At 30.4% G+C, this 20,077-nt stretch overlaps 1 protein-coding gene across 7 annotated transcripts in view; it reads right to left on the bottom strand.

Annotated features, from left to right (window-relative positions):
* Positions 1-20,077, bottom strand: part of Itpr (Inositol 1,4,5,-trisphosphate receptor) — a 131,633-nt gene that overhangs the window by 23,357 nt on the left and 88,199 nt on the right. For all 7 annotated transcript variants that reach the window (XM_071892514.1, XM_071892515.1, XM_040724324.2 and 4 more), the window contains exon 7: positions 18,936-19,166. In XM_071892514.1, the coding sequence (XP_071748615.1) occupies positions 18,936-19,166 (231 nt within the window). The remainder of the gene's footprint in view (positions 1-18,935; positions 19,167-20,077) is intronic.

Genomic DNA, 20,077 nt, shown 5'->3' with positions numbered 1-20,077 from the left:
TTCATATGTTTGTATTAAAACAATTATAATTTATTTGATATGTATAGCCAAAACTACAATACGAGACCAATGTAGAATGACCTAAAAGCTAATAACAAACATTTGAAATCATTTTATGCTCAAATCAGATTTGATTAAAAATCTACATAAAACTCATCATAAAATGAACCAGGAATATAAAATTGTAAAAAAAAAAATCATTATCCTAATATACATTGTACACAAATGATCTACTAAAAAAGTATAATAATTTGTATTAAGTTTATTGTGTTTTTTTTTAGAAAATAGGAATCATATTGAATTATTTTACAACATTCATAGATGCAAATGCTCTTGCATACATATGCATAATATATAAAACAATGCATGTAATTAAACAATGAGTCAAAAATTCTTTTCTGTAGGATTACTAAGTCCATCTGTACTAAATATGTATATATAGTCTAAACAATATATGTAATTGATTAATGTCAAAGTCTATTAGAATTAAATATTAGATAAAATAATTGATGTTATATATCTTTATAATATGGGTATGCAAATGATATCAAAGTAACTCTCTACAGGCATCCGTTCAGTGGCATACAAAATAGTATGTTTTTTATATTTAAAAAAATATTATTAAATAAAACCGGAAAAATAAATCGTTTCTAAACAGTGTTAATTTCCTCTCGTTTCATCACATTACGTTTTATTTCATTTTAGTCAAATGAAACAAATATTTCGTCTCGTAGTCGTCATGCAAAAAACTTTTGCTGACTAATACATTCCGTATAGTCATTGTTTTTAAAACAAAAACCGGGGATTTGAAGAAATTAAAAGTTCTTTTTTTTTAAATAGGGTCCTCCATTTTGTCTTTTCTCTTCGTAAAACCGACCACCGCACGATTTTTTTATGTATAACAAAACAAGGATCCGAAATTATTTTCTTAAAAAAAATCTAATCTATTGGTAAAAAAAATCTATTAATTTAATAAAAAAGCCTTTACATTTTATGTAAGGATAATATGCGTACATATTAATAATGATAAGACTCCCCCGCTCGGTCTTAAGTTATTTTTTCTAGCCCCATATTCAGTGATGCATAAAATATGACCTACCGGTATGTAAAAATAAAAGAAACCGAAAATATACATAGTAATCCTCAAGGTTAATACAAATACTTATAATATTTCTATAACCCTTGGTAGTCCTAACAATTTGAATAATGTTTTGGAAGTGAGCAGCGTAGTTGTCATGACGTCTCATCTCATGGTTGTTGGGAGCTCTGAGATGAAATAAATAGACACTAATCCCGCTCTGTTTATAGGAAGGACATATAGGGAGGGATTATTCCAATGTCGATCCTTAGTTTTGCTCTAAGTCCTCTTATAACTCCCGACACAAACTAGTTGTTACTATATAGCAGTTCAGGTTCTTAAACCGCTATAACCGGAGCCGACAAAGTCGAACCGAGGCCGCAATATATTGCTTATCGGTCTCGGTTCTTGAGGTTTTGTTCCTATATAGAATTGACTCTATATAGTATACAAAATAAATTAGTTTAAATCAATAAGTCAATTTTCTGAGTTTCTTTTCTTTTTTTTTCTTTTTTTTGTGCAATTGCATCGTTTTTCAATTTTTTTTTTACGTCGCTAGGGTAAAACAGTCATATCTGAGTTCCAAATAGATAAAGTCTTCTTATGGATCTGTAAAAGTGGTTCAAGGCACCAGAGGGTGTAAATAAAAGAGGGAAGGGGTGGGGTAGATCCATAATGTAATATGGTAACTATAATATTTCTTAATCCAGGGCTTCTCAAACTTTCCTATGCCAAGACGACCTAACCTAATACATTTTTAGCTGAGGCCCCCTTTATACGAAACATGTGTACTATGTATGTGTAGACTTAAGCAACGTTAGTTGTTTGGCCCCTGTTGGAACTTGGGGCACAATGCACTCTGTGTATAAGGTCGCTGCAGCCCTGTTTGTATTTAATATCCTTTCCTGGGCCTTAGTTTTCTAGCTATACCTCTTGTTTTAAGTCCCTGTTACCAAATTGAGTCTGTAAAAAAAGAATCGAGACCGAAACCTTTGAAAAGAAAGAACCTCGAAGATCGATTTTTTTTGTAGACCGAAGTTGGATGGAATAATTGTCTGGGACTGTTCTAAAATTTCCAGGACGAAACCAAACATTGGTATACATCTACCATCCTCAATGTCCTATACAAGAACAACTTTTTCCCGTTTTTGAAATACAGGACTAGTGAACATTAAAATTTAATTCTCACTACACATTTATGTATGTACCTACTCTAATGACTCTTTTAGCCAACCATCCCTCATAACCTGAATACTTATTAAATTTTTAATGTACACATTAAAATGATGATTATAGAGAGATCGTGCAGTTGGATAAATGTTTTAATTAGCCAGCTCCATTGTTTCTTAACTCTTCTTAATATGTACCACAAAAAATATCTTTGGAGTATGCTTACATGTAAATACTCATATGCATTATGCATTTATTGTAAACCAAGTTTATGGTCGTCAAGAGCAACAACATCAGTGACTTCCACAAGTAGCTTTTTTATCCTAAGAGGTCCTGTAGGGAGTATTTATAACTTTCTGTGAGAAAAAAAAAAAAAAAAAATCAAAATTCCACTTCATGAGGATGGAGCACCAAAAAAGATCCGCTGTGATCGAACTCCATTGCTCAGGACACTATGCCCCTGATATTATCAGACTCCTGATGTATCCAAAACCCGCCTTCTACACCCTCATCAAGAGGTTCAAAAACATGATTATGTCCAGCAGATCCAAACAAAGTGTCAAGTGTAACAGAAAGATGATTCGCAGGTTCTTGGCTGGGCTTAAGAGGCTCCTCAAAGCTAACCCAGGCAAAACCATGTCCGTCCTTGCCAAAAATCACTCTGTGCACTGCAGTACACCTTCCGTTGTTCATAATGCCAAGATTGTGCAGGAATGACTAAATGGCTATGTGCTTTAATTTTGGTACTTCAAGACCTGCCCCTCCAACTCTCCCAAAAGTTGGTGGGGGAGGACTGTACAACCTACCATAACTCTATGGAGCCCTGAAGTCGTCCATCAGTTCCGTGACTCGCTCCATAGACACTGGAGAAGTCTCACAATCAGTTTAAGTTCCCCTCTGGAACTCCCTTGAAGCAATCCTTTTTTAGAGCATAAAAGGATTTTTTGCAACAGGTACTGCATACTAAATAGTAACCTTTGAAGGATCCAAAGAAAAGATTCCCTTCATTTTTTGTAAGTATTGCTGAAGTGTCGAATATTTATAAATGCGGTTATACAGATGCGAATATCCACATTAGTAATTTGCATATCGTGGGCCTGGAGAATCATTGTTAGAAGCGACATTTTTTCATTCTTTGTTTTAATGCATGAAAGTGTGTTTATATTATACATCATATTTGACATACTTCTAACATTTTTCAAACATCAGCTTTCCAACAGTTCCATTTCCAAAAACAATATGTTAGAAATATGTCAAGTATGATATATTATAAAAAACCTTTTTCGTAAATTAAAACAAACAATTAAAAAAAGTCACTTGTAACACCTTTGTTCCATGCCCACGATATGTAGATTGCAATATTTCTCAAATAGTGGTTAATTGGAGGAATATTGCAAAATTTATTATTACTATTTTTTCACAGTAAGGAGCATTTCTCCTCGGCACCGCGTTAGCGTAAAAAATAGGGGTCTCCAACGTTATACATATTGTGGATAATAAGTATCAGGCCTGTGACTATTATTATTATTTTCTTTTTTGTCAAAATTATAATTAAAAGTGAAATGGATGTTGTAATTCTATTAACGTTCTATATTCTATCTACGAATATTATGATTTTAACATATTTTTTTGAGATCCAAACACACAAAGTTCCCTAATAGACAGATTGTATAATTTATATTATACGTATGCACATGTTGTGTACAAGTTGCAACTTGTATAAAAAAATGGTACAAGTTGAGATTTCATCGTCCTAAAATGCATTTTTTAATTACAACACTGGTGATTCTAATAACCAACAATACATTGATATTATTATTTCATTTTGATATACTAAAATATCATAATTATTGTATATTTATGACTAATATCGTTGTACATTTGAAACATTCATTCTTTAATATTCAAACCATCACTTAAGTAGGTATTAAATACTTATACGCGTAAGTCGTATTCAAGTCCTCTTTTTACCTACATACAAGTTTTCGCTACTTTTGTACTATTATGAAATTTAATGTTACCTTTTAATAAATATTATGTATAATACATACATTGTATACTAGTAATGATAATTTTCCTTTAAATTAATAAACTTTTTCTTTTCTTCAATTAAATAGAGAATCGCATAATCATCTCCATTAATATAAACGTCTCTCTTCTAATTTATCTTTAACGCAATAACAACTTGCTTACTCAGAGCTCTTCTACCTTCGACTTTTAACCATGAGGCACATAGGTACACTATCATTATTACTTTTAAAACCCCTTTAAACATGATAATTCCATTCAATTTCTCAACAAATGGATGGAAGAATGGAGAGAAGGGAAATACGTATGTACATATACTAATCATATATATAGATGTATTTACTATTTGGTATACATACGTGTAACCTCTTATTATTAAATTATTATCAGCAACTACTTTCCAATAGACTTGAATCGTTTTCACTCTATTGCATCATAAATAATGCTCATAACAGAGGAAGGGATTCTTAGAATAGTTAAAAATTGAATATTCTTGGATTACTTATGCATAGTACAGGTGGTCGCGTCTAAAACTGAACGCTCCTTTAAACTTTACGCCATGCACATATTCGTGATTTTATTGAGTTGAAACATGTTTATACTTAGAGGATGGGGTCTTGACTAGTTATAAACAAAAACCCAGCAAAATCTAAATAGCAACAGTGGAACAAGAGCCGATAATATGGAGAGACGCCGAGTCGCAATTTTGGAACTTTCCGCGCGGGGAAAAACTCCCACTGAAATTGCCAAGGTTCTGAACTGCAGTCGCACCAACGTTTACAGCGTGGTAGCCAAAGGGACTCCTGAGGCGACCACAAGATCTAAGTCAAGGCCTCGAAGGTCGGACAAAATTGTTGCTGACGTGAAATAGTCTGTCAAGGACAAAAGAGGCAAGGTCGCCGTCAGCAGCCTCTCCAGGTAGTTCAATATCAGCAGAAGGACCATGGACCGGCTAGTTAAGAAAGATCTTGGCCTTAAGGTCTACAAGGGAACCCCTCGTCAACCCCTCAAGCCTGTAAACAAGGAAAAACGCCTAAAATTTAAAGGAGTGTTCAGTTTTAGGGGCGCACACCTGTATTGTGATGGTACTTTTTTATTCGCTACAATTCAGTCTTAGGACGGGTCCTTCGGACTTTCAGTACTAGAACTGATAAAAAAAGTAGAAATAAAGTTGAGGGACGCCATGAAGGACGGAACTTTATAATTTTTTAGGACTGAAGTGGACAGGACTGTAGTCTTCAGTCCTAAATAAGGGCGGACACAGCACTTGGATAAATCAGTAAAACATTGAGAGAACTTTTGAAAAATTAAAATATTACTTTTTTTTTTAAATTAATGAACACAATTATTTATTAAGAAAGGCTTTTTATTTTTTAGGGAAAAATTGAATAGGCTAATATTTTATTTTCCAACAAAAAAAGAAAGTCCGCTCAAATAAGAGTAAGAAAAAAGAGTAAGTTTTAAGGAACATTTCGGAGCTTGATAATAAAAAAAAAAAAAATTAATGCCTATTTCTAAAAGAAAAAAAAAAAGGTAATTGAAGCAAGGTATTCTGATAAAAATATTGCCAAATTTTAAAATAAACAAAAAATATAAATGTCACCATTAAATAAAATAAAGTGACCAACATTTTATTTTCTAAAAAAATACGCAATTTCTTTTAAAAAACCTACTTCGTAATTTTTTGACTTAAAGCTTCCATCATTTTATTCAAACTTTGTTCTCATCGTGAGGAATCCCGCATATTAAACATATGAAAACATCAGTTTTAACAAGGATGCAATTCGCAAAGGGAGTGAGTGATATTTATCTCTCTGCTATCATTTTGCATAATTTATTTATTATTTCTTTAACAAATTACGAAACGTCTAAAGGATATCTAATGAGATTATAGATGTGTTTATATTAAAATCAAAGTTATTACAAGTGCTCCTCTCTCGCACATTCCGTCATGACCATCATTTCGAAATAGGATGTAGATTCGTAGGTTAATTCTGCAGTAAATTAGGAATAATTTTAAAATATATAACTTCATGGAATTAAGAAAGAACATAATAGTCATGTATATACGTACTCTATACTATTGAATCTCCCAACCTTTCTCCCATGGTGAGAACATAAAAAGGGCTAAGTAAGCCAATGACGTTATAATCTCCAATTGTTGGACCTATTTTTTAGTAGGGACATTTTCTGAGCTTAAGAAAATATAACTTGTGTTCGATGGATCATCTAGGGTTCTATTGGTCCTTAAAATTGGACCCATCCCTGACATGGATTCTTAAAACTCTTTGATATTTTATAGAGATCTCTATCAGGTATCACAGGGGCGTTTGCAGGGAGTGCGCCGAAAATTGAATTGAATTTTTCAAATTTTTTCCCAACAAAATTTAATTTTCTGTAAATAGCAATGGGTTTTTGAAATTTTTTCCCAAAAAATTTAATATTTAAATGTAATTTTTGAGGAAAAAATAACATTTTTCCAAAGCTAATATATAAATTATACATGCAATATTCAATGATTGTATTATTTTTATCCAAAGTACTGTAAATCTTTCATTTTAAATTATTCATCTCATTTTTTGGTTGCAATTTGTATAAAATCGTAACATAGAAACCTCCAAGATTAACTAGATAGATTGATGATGTTTTCATTCCCTGATATACATATATCTACGAGTATAAAGGATACCATCAATAAACCAAATAGTTCAATTTAGAATTAGACATCAAAATTTTAGAACCGATATATCCTAAAGATCAACGATCAGAATAATCAATAATAAGAGGTAAGTGATACAGCATAGTGGGCTAACATCGTGACAAACATAATATATATTTTACAAACTCGAACTATGACGTAATGGAAATACATAGACAAATTGTACTAAATTATTATACAGTAAATATAAAATATTTACTGTTTCAAAATCAGGGATATTTAATATTGGCTAAATTGGGGTGAGTATAGGTTAATAAAAAAATAATAATATGTTGGTGAGATCAAAATATGAATGTTATTAATAGATATTCCTTCCAAGTTTGAAAATTCTTACGTATTAAGGAGTAAGGAGGACTATAGTACAAAAGGATCTCTGTCAGCAGATATGTCGTCGCTCAAAGTTACTATATTCTTTATAAAATTCTCTCAGGTGAAGTTTTAGGCTCTCATCAATTACTAGTTGGAGTACTCGGCAATTAACTTTAATTTATTATTATAAATTTCTTTTTTTAATTACGTTTTGAGCTACACAGTTTGTTTTTTTAAATATGACCCACTCCTCGCTAAATTGATACTACTGAGATCAAAAGTGAATTTAAAATAAACATACAGACAAACTTTGCTTTATTCATATAGATTAACTCTTTGCAGAACTTGAGTATTGTAAAAAAACATCATAAGCAGTACATATTTGAAGTTAATAAAAAATATTATATTATTTAATCTATTAGTACTGTAGAGGTATGTAATGAGTATTTTCCCTTGTCATAAACATGATTCATGAAATGGATGTAACTAAATATGAAAATAAAAATATGCATTGTACATGGAATAAAATAATTTAAAAAACACAAAATATGATGTTTATTCCAATACTAGCAGTAGTACAAGGCATTGCCCAGAGATATTAGGGGGTGACGAACGGATAACTCCACAATAAATATTCATGTCTTACTCTACGTTTTTCATGAGCACATTCCCACGTAATTACTCAATACTTTGATGTTATCTCCTCAACAAAGAAAGACCTCAAATACATATTGTATATAACTCAAATATACTTTATTCTCTTTTTTTTAAATGACAGCACACTCAATGCTAAATGCCAAAAGTCTGGGGAATTTCATTAATATTAATCAATTGTTATTTCTTATATCGAAAATCCATGTACAAACAGACAGAAAGAGAGACTAACAGGCAGACTCTTTTTAATATATTTTGACAAAAAATCAATGATGTTATTACAAACAATAAGCAATAAAAAGTAAAATAAAATTGGATTACTTTAGCATCTAAACAAATTATTATTTTATAAAGAAAGGCTCAATCAGCAGTAAATCCAAAATTCAATTACAAATGTCCTTGTTATTTAAGAAAATAAGTATAAATTTTACTGAATATATGCCAACATAAAAAAAAGCTAAAATGATATTTCAAATAATTGAGCCTTGATTACATTTATATTCTTCGAGGAATATTCGTCGATTTCTATGAACAAAATATTCTTAGTAATCATTTATAGGCCCTTCAAATTGCACTAAAAACCCAAAATTAATCGTCACAATAATAAATATTAGAATTGAATTGATTTTATTTCAAAGGCCAAATTGAGGGCAAATATTATGTCTTTTGAATGACTTAATTCTAGTTCTAAATATAACTAAAATTCTTGAGTATCTTAAGTCATCTTAGAAATTTGAATACAAATTATATAATTGACTCGAATATGTCTATGAAATTACTAGGTTTTACTAGGTTTTTTTTTCAAATAAATAGCTATGCACTTTTGAACTTTTATTGTGAATTTTTTTCCTAAAAAATTTAATATTTTCTAAATAGCTATCTATAGTTTATTGATTTTTTTTTTTCAAAAAAAAAAAAAAAAAAAAAAAAAAAAAAAAAAAAAAAAAAAAGTAACAATATATATATATAATCTCACGGACCCCCCTGATGAAGTAAAAATATATTGGAGTTTTCTCCTTTTCTTGATTTTTGTACAAAATAGCTTGTTGACTCATCATATATATATAGTTGAACGCTAATCTGGTTCTTAATACTTTTTTTTTAAAGAAAATATTTCTTTTGGTGAAAAAGGCAGAAATATAAATTAATAAGAATTCAGAAGTTAGAATTTTAGGGCCTTGAACTATGTAAATTTCATAATTATTTAGAAAAAATAACAGGATATAAGAGCCTATAGCAAATAACTATTTTAGATAAATCAACAATTATCCTTCAAAAGCTATAGTTAATTTTAAAAAGCAGTTTGACACTTTAAGGATTATTTCATATTTAAAACAAAGAAAAGATAAATAGGGGTTTGTTGTACCGCATATAGCGCGCGCTCTTTTTCTGTCTTTTTTGAATTTATGTTCAACATAAAATATAAACTTTCATTGAAAAAGTTTTTCAAAGTGTAAAGTGCATTTCCAACATTTTGGGAGGAAAAAAATGAAGAACCAGTCAACACATCAAGATATTTATGTTTATGGGTTGAATATGTATTAGCACAACATCTATGGGCTAGTACAGAAGGAGCTCATACAACACTAGTAGACCTGTCACGATAACACATTTGTCTCTGTGATATATATTTCACCAGAAATTATTGCGATAATATTAACGTTTTGACACCATTTTCAAATGATATAATGAACACATCAGTCAATAAGTCCCGGCCTATACACTAGCACTATTGCATATAGATTTGTAAAGCCCCATACTACTACTCAGAACATGAGTCAGAGAGATTCATCTAATCCTATTAGGAAATATTTGTATAAAACTGTTACATAATGGTTGCGTGACTCTATTATTTATAATCCTTAATAAAAACTTTTATTCATAACATAAATTCTTGAGAGTTGAATAGTCTAATGAGAAACTCAATAAATTATATGGATATTCATAAAAACTTTTGTGTGGAAGTGAAGTAATTACTTTGGATATTGTTAGTTATGGAGAGTCGTGAGGAATTTAATCACCTGATTGAATGGGAGGATGAGGGTCTATTTTTTGCAATGAATTAATCAATCCTCATTAATAAGCAAGCATTCTTATTAATTATGTATAAACGGAGGTATAATACTTTCAAGTCCTTGTATGGTAATAATCGTGAAGAATAAATTTTTTCATTCATATCCAGTATGTATTTTTGATTATAACAAAATTAACTTTCAACAAGGAATGAAACTGTTTGAAAGAATTTCATTTGTGTGTAAATATCATTATGAGAGTATAAAATATAGCCAAAGATGCCAGTCCTTGGGATCCATGGTAAATTGACGCTACGTTAGGGGTAATTTGTATCAAAAATTGTATCAGAAATCTTGAAAAAGTAATTGATTATTTTCGTTAGATAGTAATCAATTATATCTATTTTCAAACTTTATTTATCTAAAAGCGTTAAGAGCTAACACTAGTTCAATAGTTTTCAATCCGTTCAGAATTTGTTCGTGTTTTGTCTGATTTTAACTTAGGCTAAAAAAATATATTAGAAAGAACAGTGTCCCTTGTTCAAACTGGCAGCCTCTTATACCCTTAATAACGATGAAACGTGAACAGGGGAATGTTCATCAAAGATGATGCAAAGATGGGCTTAAAATGCATAAAGAAAATGATGTATCATTTATGTGTGTTAAATTATATTAGAATTCTTACATTATTATTATTTTCTTCGGATTTCATTATTGATTCTTGTGATTTTAAGGAGGGATCTAGGTATAATTACATTAAATATTGTCAAAAAATAGTTAAAATTAACTAACATAACCATACTACTTTCTTTACAATATTTCAAATGACTATCACATCATACATAATCAGACTTTGACTTCCGTTTTTTTATCAGATTGGAAGAAACACGACTGAAATTCATCATAAAAAATCGTCACAGTTTTCAAAATATAAAAATATACGACCTAGAATTAATGGAAATTACTAATTAACAATCACATGAGTAAGTGAAAAAGATAACTTTAATATTGTCTCGCATAGGGATGAATTGGATATTCTGATCTTGAATGATGAGTAAATTATAACTTTAAATAGTTTAGTTTTCCTGATTAAAATGAAAAGGAAAGTTGATTAGAGGCATGAATGAGAATGTTTTGAAATAAGTTGAAATACATTTCATACAACTCTAAATAAATCTCTAAAGGATTTTGTAAACAAGACAATAGAAACTATATGGGACGGATTTCCCAATTGACACATTAATCAAATTTTATTTAACACAGTTCTTGTGCTTCATAATTATACATTTTTAAATGTGCCCCTAAGACCCGAGACTATTGATGTCTATAATAATAACATAAATGTTGAATATAATAATGTTTTTTCCCCCTCTAAAAAATGAGTCATATCTTGGACTTTTACTAATAAAAAAAAAAGGTAATTGCAAATTTAAAAAATGTCATCTGAAATAAAGAAAAACCCCGCTCACAATATGAAGTCCCCCTTTTTGGATATAAGTATAGTTATGGTACTGATGAGACGGATATTATGTCAACCTTTTTCAAAATAGGCCCATCATCAAGACATTCTCATTGATGAGTTTTCAAAGACACTTTGATTGTCAATGAGCGTCTAAGTAGGAACTTTAGCAATATCCTCATTGAATCAAACGATTTTTTGAAACAATAAAATGAATTCATAATACTCTATATCATGTGTCAACTTTATATATCTTAATTTTAACTCATTATTCATCAATATAGCCATTCTGTATGAAATAATGTTTTTACAGTCAACGTCTTAATCAAGACAAATGATGGCACTTTTCATTAAAAAACAACAACATGACAAAGTGAATGTACATGCAAATTGTACATAATATATTGTAGAATCATTACAAGCAAAGTGGGACAAAAATTATTCATTACTATAAAGTAAAAACGTCACAACTGCAATCATATTGAGCCTGTCTTTTTTCATGTCCATGCATGAGCAAACAATTGTGGTTTATTACCTTTCGTAAAATAAAGAATAAATGAGATAAAACAATTTGTATCGTCAGCCACTTGACATGGATGTAAATTGAATAGTAATGAAGGAGCAGTCTAGAAGCACTATGAATAAATAAATGGTTTTATTAGTATATATATACTGGGGTATTTTTTGTTCAACAGTAGCAGTTAGAAATGAAGTAAAGTCGTGATGTGTCTTAATGATGGAAGCTCTTTTGCCTCCTTTAACAAAACACAACACACCATCAAAATAGATTTCAATCAGTTTTAATTATTATTACATATACATACCAAGAGGGTTTTTTATGAACTTGTTCATAATGGTTAGGGTATAATGTACAACCACTCAAAGTATGTACTATCTAGAGGGGGTGCAATATTATTATAGACTTTACATGAAAACGAGAATGAAGAAGTGAACGGTCACGACTCTAAATATTTTATAAATTTGACTCTATAACTCAAAGTCACGATTTCCTTGGAAACACACGTATTATTTATACATACATATTATATGTATGTATAAATAATAATTTTCCCTTTTCGTCTGTCTATTCGTTTTGAGTTATGTGTTACAACTTATAACTAAATGCCTACATACGTATCTAGGAAATGCTTAATATTTTCTGGGATATTAACAACGACACATACCTATCTACCAACCTACCTACTACCATATGTAGGCTGTGGATATAAGTGAACCAAGTATGTATGTACATGAGGAAAAAGAAATTGTGAAATATCTAGAGGTATGTACTCTACTTGAACTCCATGGAATTACAAATCTTCTCCATGAGTAGCAGTTTTATGTACGTACGAACTTAGTGATGAAAATCAGGGGTATTTCTTAGCTTCCCTGTTTTTTTATGTGTTTTTTTTTGGAGCTGGTAAGCTGAAGAGTGAATTTTCTTTTCCTAAGCTGATGTCATTATTATTTAAACTGAACTTATTTTCCTATTACATACAACATATTTATATTAATAAAGAAAAGTGTATCTGTTGTGCTGTCTGATGTATAACTTATACCAATACACAATAAAGAAAAAACACAAGGAACATGGTATAAGATGAAAGAAAATCTTGCAGGCACTTTTCCCCTCTGTTTGTACAAACTATTATCCACTTGCTTTTTTAGTTTTTTTGCCTTGCCACCACAGAATTAATGATGTTTTCCAGATTTGTGATAAATTATTCATGAACTTTATTGTTAAGGAAACAAAGTAACATGTCTTATTCCCCACTAATTAGCTACTAAGTTAATATAAATAGCTTTTATAACCACAAAAAAAAACAGGGGTTGTTCCCATATGGATAATATATTTTACAAACAGAGGGCAGACTCAGTTCAACTCATATGAAAAAAGAAGAAAAAAAAGGAAGTACTTTATCTAAAATTGAAAAAAAAATGGATTTAGCAATAAGTTAAAGTACTCCCTTGGCTCATCAAATCATATGATTTTTGCTTCTCAGGCTGCTTTCTTGAGGAGAGAACGTCTCAGTACTGAGTGAGGAGCTATGTGTCACTGTGCTCACAAAAAACGGAGACTAACACCAAGGATTTGTTGGGGTGTTATCTTTAATGTTGTGTCAATCCTTATTTAATTGGTCCAATCTAGTCTTTAGACTGTCAATCATTGGGACCGTTCCTTTGGACTGTCGGTCCTTTGAATTTTTCATAAAAATATCGGTGGATTATTATGCAAAATAAGATATATGAAATATGTATTAAAGTTATTGGACATATTTTGCCAAAATATGATATATTTAATTATATTGCAATATAATAAAAACATATGATATTACATTGTTAATTAGTTATATAATTTATTATATCCTTATTTATTTAATTTCTCCCCCTTCGTGACAGCTTATTGTAGCTGATCTAATTAAATACCATAAAACCTAAGCTGCTATATAGAATAAATTTTAAAAGAATCCCGGAGAAACATATCATCAAGAAAAAAGACACAAAAATTCAATTGTTACATATCAGTCAAAATCAAAATAGAATAAAAATTTTCAAAAGTCTGATTTCCTGAATTAATTTACTGAGTAGTCAAAGATATAAAAAATATTTATGTACATATATGGCCATTTGTATGTTAAATACTAAAAAAAATTATGGTATAAAATTTGTTGTAATCAGAAAAAGTAACAAAGTTGTTATATTCTTGAAAAAATACAATAGTATAAATTGCTCAATAAATAGAAAATCCATTATTATCTGTCTATATTTGTATGGCTTCAATAATTACTTCATGAGTTTAAACTTACACTACGCATAATAAAGTAAAAAAAACAAAAAAATTACTAACAAATTCAAAAAAATTATATTTTCTTTTTCTTTCCATAGGGCATAATTTATTAAGGTTTTTTCTTCTTCTTTTATTTGACTTCACTTTGAAGCATTTCCTGTACGCGGAAACTTTGACCGGATGGTGGGTAACGGTTTTTGATGGCACAGAAAAAAAATATCTCAGGAAGTCATTGGGCACACTTAAACATTTCCCGTGATTCATAATAATTTTGGATTTGGTCAACTTTACAATATAGCAAACACCCTACATTTTCATGGTTCCCGGACTTTATGGAGACAACAGATTATTTAAATAGAACAACTAGTTCGAACTCGTCGTTCTCTTAGATGAATTTATGTAACATGTTTGCCCTCAGGCTATAAAAAGGGAGCCTTACAGCAGAAGGAGGGAGTTGAGAGAAGTGAGGAGTTGGATCTGCGTAGAAACACATTTCATTCATAGTCATTTGGATGGATCTCTTCTCCGGAGCAATGGGATAAATGGATCTGCATACATACATCCTTACCGTTCCTATGAATATCTATTCACACGTCTTCTGATACTCTATTCAAGGGATCTACTCTTAAGGTGAGATTCCTTGAACAAGTGCTTCACTAGGTCGGTGGATCTTGTATCCTTTAATGGAAGGATCGATGATTGCGCAAGTGCATCTTCATTTCAAGGTCTGTCATAGTGACTTCGATTCTCGTTAATCATTGTCCTATACATAAATTCCTCCAGATCCTCTACGGAATCATCGTATACTTCTTTATTACTACAGAGTCTCTTTTGTCATTGGAAAACAAATGCAAGATAATTCTAGACTCGTAAAGATAATGTGCTTCTCTTTTCTCGATATTTTGGTCTACAATGCAGATTCTATTCTGATTTTACTTATAAATAGTTATTTAGAACTGGAGAGTTCCACAATTAGAAATAGTTCCTGAATGAATTACCCAGTGAAGAACAAAGAGTTTCATTTCTCATCCACAACTCCTTCGTTGAAACTCTTGAATCCTGTTCCTTCCAAAGTTGACTTTTTGTTTCGTCTCTTATTCTGAGAAAAATGTTACATTGTTAAGAATCCACCTGTTTCACCTGTTTCCTTGATGTATATAATGCATTTCCCTTTGAAAAAAGTAGAAGTCAATCTAAGAATCTCAATGAATATGCACCTTTTTCCCCCTAGTTTCCCTAGTACATACGTTAAGAAAAAAAATTAGAATTTTAAGGAAAATTTTGAAATTCAGCACCATAACTTTGAAACTGAAACTTCTTTATCCCTTTACAAATATATAATTTTATTAAAAATATTTGATTTTCAAATAACTAGAGGTTACAAAAATGGCATTGGAAGACTAAACCTTTTCAAATATATCTTTTTCATCAATACATAACAGAAAATCAGATTACCGAAAAATGGTTTCAATTTTAAAGTTATGGTGCTGAATTTCAAAAGTTTCATTAAGATTCCTTTGGTTAATATAATAAATTATGGCATATTCAAAATTAACTTCTCTTTTAAAAGAAGTTGTATTGATCATTAAAAGTAAATCGCTCAATATTAACAAAAATGTTCATGCAAATTCTCCTACACGGAATAATTTTATGGATACAATAACAACAACTACTTTAGCTGTTGAATTATAAGTACGAAAAACACTCTTATATAATATATAAAACTCATAATGTCCTTCCACAACGATTCCCTCAATATAATAGATTTAGTACCTCTTCCTCCACAACAATTTCGTGACTCTCCTCTCCTAGAAGCACCTACAGCTCTTGATCTTCATGATACTACTACGCCTATAGAGTTCACGTCTGGGAAGAAATAATCCATGAACGTATGATATATATATTTATTTACTTGAAAATTTGTATTGTGTTACTATTTGATTTAATATATATACATAATTCTTAATAATAAAAAGATACGAATTTAAAAATCCGGGTCAGGTAAATCAATTTTAACAAAAAAACCAATCAACTAATTAGAAATATCATAGTCAGAAGTCACCTCGATGGAGAAATTTTAGGAATTTAATATCACGAGGAAATTTGGGGAAGCCTTGTGGACACCTGAGGCAGTGTGAAGCTCTTTAATATACAGTTTCACAGTTCTTATTGCTATGATTGCTATGTTCACAATATAGTTTGACATAAAGATCTATAAAAGACCTGAAAAAAATGATTTACATCGTATAAAATCTGCTCTAGTTAGGGTTCATTAAAAGAAACTCTGCTTGAGAGCAATCCATAGCAAGGTATCTTCGGGTGGAGACGAATTCTAATGGGATATGAGACACAGGATAGAAATTCACTCGAGGAAAACTTGCTTTTGAACTGTTGTTCTATTTGATCAGAAACTTACTAACGTGTTCACGACTTATCTGTTGGCTATGCATGCATCTCGCATAGGTAGGCAGTAAACATGATCATTCATTCATCCATCCATCTAGGGAACTCTTGACGAGTTGATCTCGATCTAGGGATTGGTGAAGTGACTGAGCAAATTAAGCGGACTTCTCTTCTATCTGTAATCCACCTACCACATGACGACTGCTCCGATTTACAAAAACGAATCAGTCAGAATCTTTGATTTGAATGGAAGAATTACAATACGATTTCAAATGATCGTTGTTGTATTATTGTTTTGCTTCTTTTCTCTTTCTATCTTCCTGCAGCTAGATTAGCCCAATTCTTCCTTTTCTTTTTAAAGTTTCGGTTCGAACTACCGATTTTATCAATATTTTTAGGATCAGTATAAATTGATTTGATTGGTTGTCTCCATATAGTCCGCATTCTCCATAAAGTCCGGCTACCCATTTTCATACTTATTGTATCAGTGGATTTAAAACCATTTACAATTAAGTACACATTTAATCAAATCTTTTTTATTTTTTTGAACATCCTTTGATCAAAACTTGGTAGATACTCACACAAATAAATAAGGGGTTGATACAACCATTTCAAGAAGTGACGCCTTATGGCATGTGTTCTTTTTATAAAAAGTAAGTGTCATGTATTTACAAACATAAAGTTTTCTTATGGGATAAAGGGTATATATTTTTAGGTGATTAATGGTCAATAACTTTTTTTGGGAGTATTATATTGGCTAAAATGGATGTTTAGCAACTACTCAGTTTGAAGCAAGGTGTTTGAAAAGAAAAAGAATAGTCATCAGGTTTGACTGATATATCATGAAATTATAGGGAACTGGATAATGATTAGAAATCGACTAACGTTGCCAATAATTTCTAAAAGAGAAGATTAGATATTCATTCTAAGAAATCAAATCAAAAATTATTATATATAATACAAACGAGATCAAACATATTTTAATAACTTAACCTTTAAAAACCCATTTTTAAAAGTTCCCTTCCCTCTCTTACTCCTAATCCCATATGATCAACATAATTTAAAACACGTGTAATCACCTTTAACTATAATATTAATTTTCATAACTTTTTTTCTTGCTATTTCATTATATAAAGTCCCAGGTATGGTCAGATCACACTTCGATCATCAATAAAATAAATCCCCTACATATTAGGTTTTCTGTACAACAATTAATCCACAGTTCTAAAATTATAGGCAGTGATGAAAATCCAGTGTATTTTTTAGATTGCCCGTTTTTCTTTTGTTTTTTTGGAATTGATAATCTGAAGAATGAATTTTATTTTCCTCAGGTGTCGTCATTATTATTTTATTCCAAAGGAGTGAACTTCCTTTTCTACTAGATTCAATTAAATTTCAAACCTGATTGAACATTTGTTTATGCACATAAAAGACGGAGAGCCACGCTAAGGATTTGTTGCTGAGTTATAATTATAAGTCCTTATTGGACTAAAATAGAATTGAGGATCGACAATGGAGTAATTCTTCTCAATGTCCTTACTTATTTCCTTCTCCTCCTCCTCTCTCGTCAAGTTGATTGTAGATGATCTAATTAGACGTCGTTTCAGCTCCTCCAAATCATTCTTCAAATTGTCAGGGTTACCATGTTTATTTCCAGTTTCTTTTTTTTTAACATACCCGAAATACGCACGATTTTCATCACTATTTATAAGATGTCTCAGCATATAGACAGATGAGTAATGTTGCAGTCTTCCAATTCAGTCTCGGCCTGGTCCTTGATGACGTCACTCAACTTTATTTCTTCTTTTGTACTGAAATTCCTAAGTACCAGTCCCAATAACGATATGGCCTGTCCTAAGACTGGCCTGGACCAAATAAATCAGGACCGACACAATACTAATTATCTATCCCGGTATAGTGATGTGGAAAATATACAATGGGCCTAGTGACTATGCTTATACTCTGTTGTGATTATTATGACTGAATTTTTAAGGGTAAATTTGAAAAGAAAAGAAAAAAAAAGCCAATTTTTTGGAGAGAGAAAAAACGAATAAATCGGTATTGGGCCTCAAAAAACTACATATGCTTAGGTAAATATAGGACGGGTCGTAATATTTTAATTACCTTTTAAAGTCATATTTATTTATGTGAGAATCATTGTACATATATGTATGTATACTCAAAGACAAAAAATATATCTACAAAATGAGCACTCACAAAATATGTGCATTTATGCCTATGACCTACCTAGTTATATTGTGACACCCCACTCTTCTTAAGGTATGAATGTAAATAATTTAAAATGTAATTCTTACCTCAACTTCCCATAGAGCTTTACTCGAAGTAGCTGAAGTTGCAGAGGCTCGGGCAGTATATCTAAGAAACACAGACTGCTTTTTTTTATATTCATCCATAGTGAGAAACTTTTCTTGCTCTGCATGAAATAATCGGACCACATCTCCCCCTTTGAGAATGTTTTCAACATTCTCTCGGTGCTCCAGAAACAAAGAAATCTTCCAAGAGGTTTGTGAATTGACGACGTTGACCTATAAAAATGTCACATAATTAGTTTTTTAGTTCCAATTCAGAGAAAATAATGGGTGAAGTAGGAATCTCTTTAAAAGTTAATTTTGAACTAATCTTTTTAACGACTGTCATACGTAAACTATATATTAAAAATAATCAAATTCACATAACCATGACCTCAAAAAATAATTGACTTAATTTTTCAATTATTTCAAGTGTCAATCCAACATTTTATTCAATGCATAGTCGAATAATAAATGGATGCAATTTTTATCTTTTACTTTCCATGGTATTTTTTTTTTTTTTTTGTAATTTACTTTTTAATTACCCAATTGCAATTAAAAAACTAAACCATCAATTTAACCAATTAAGACCGAAGGTTTTACATTTTTTTCTTAATTTAATAAGCTCTTTCTTTTAAAAAAAAAAAATATTTTTTAATACAAAATGAATCGATAAGTCTCAAAATTGGTACATATTTGCTCTAACTATAACATAACAATTAAGCACTAAAATGCAAAAATGTTCGCTAAAAAAGTACTGTAGAGACACTTTTAATTGTTGTCCAAATACGGAAAAATTTGATAAAGCTTCCTTCATATCGAAATGATAATTTTTAGATAAAAAATGGATATATGAATCTCAAAATTTTTGTAAATATATTCCCCTCTTATTGTTCTAATATATCGTATAAAATAATAAAAATTATCTCTATAAGAAAAAAGTCAAAAATGACGTTACACTACGTTCAAAATGTGAGGCACGGTATTTTTGTTTTTGTTCCTATGAATATAGCTACAAATAATAATATTAAAAGTACTTTATTTTTAAAAAAATGTAAAAATTAGATACTATTTCGATCATCATGGGCATCCTTAGTAAAAATAAAAGTTCAAATAAATTAAGAGTGGAAAAAGTATTGGAATATCAG

This window comes from Lepeophtheirus salmonis, chromosome 13, assembly GCF_016086655.4.
Source record: "Lepeophtheirus salmonis chromosome 13, UVic_Lsal_1.4, whole genome shotgun sequence".
NCBI classification, from domain to species: domain Eukaryota; kingdom Metazoa; phylum Arthropoda; class Copepoda; order Siphonostomatoida; family Caligidae; genus Lepeophtheirus; species Lepeophtheirus salmonis.
This window is presented reverse-complemented; position numbering and strand designations above follow the sequence as displayed.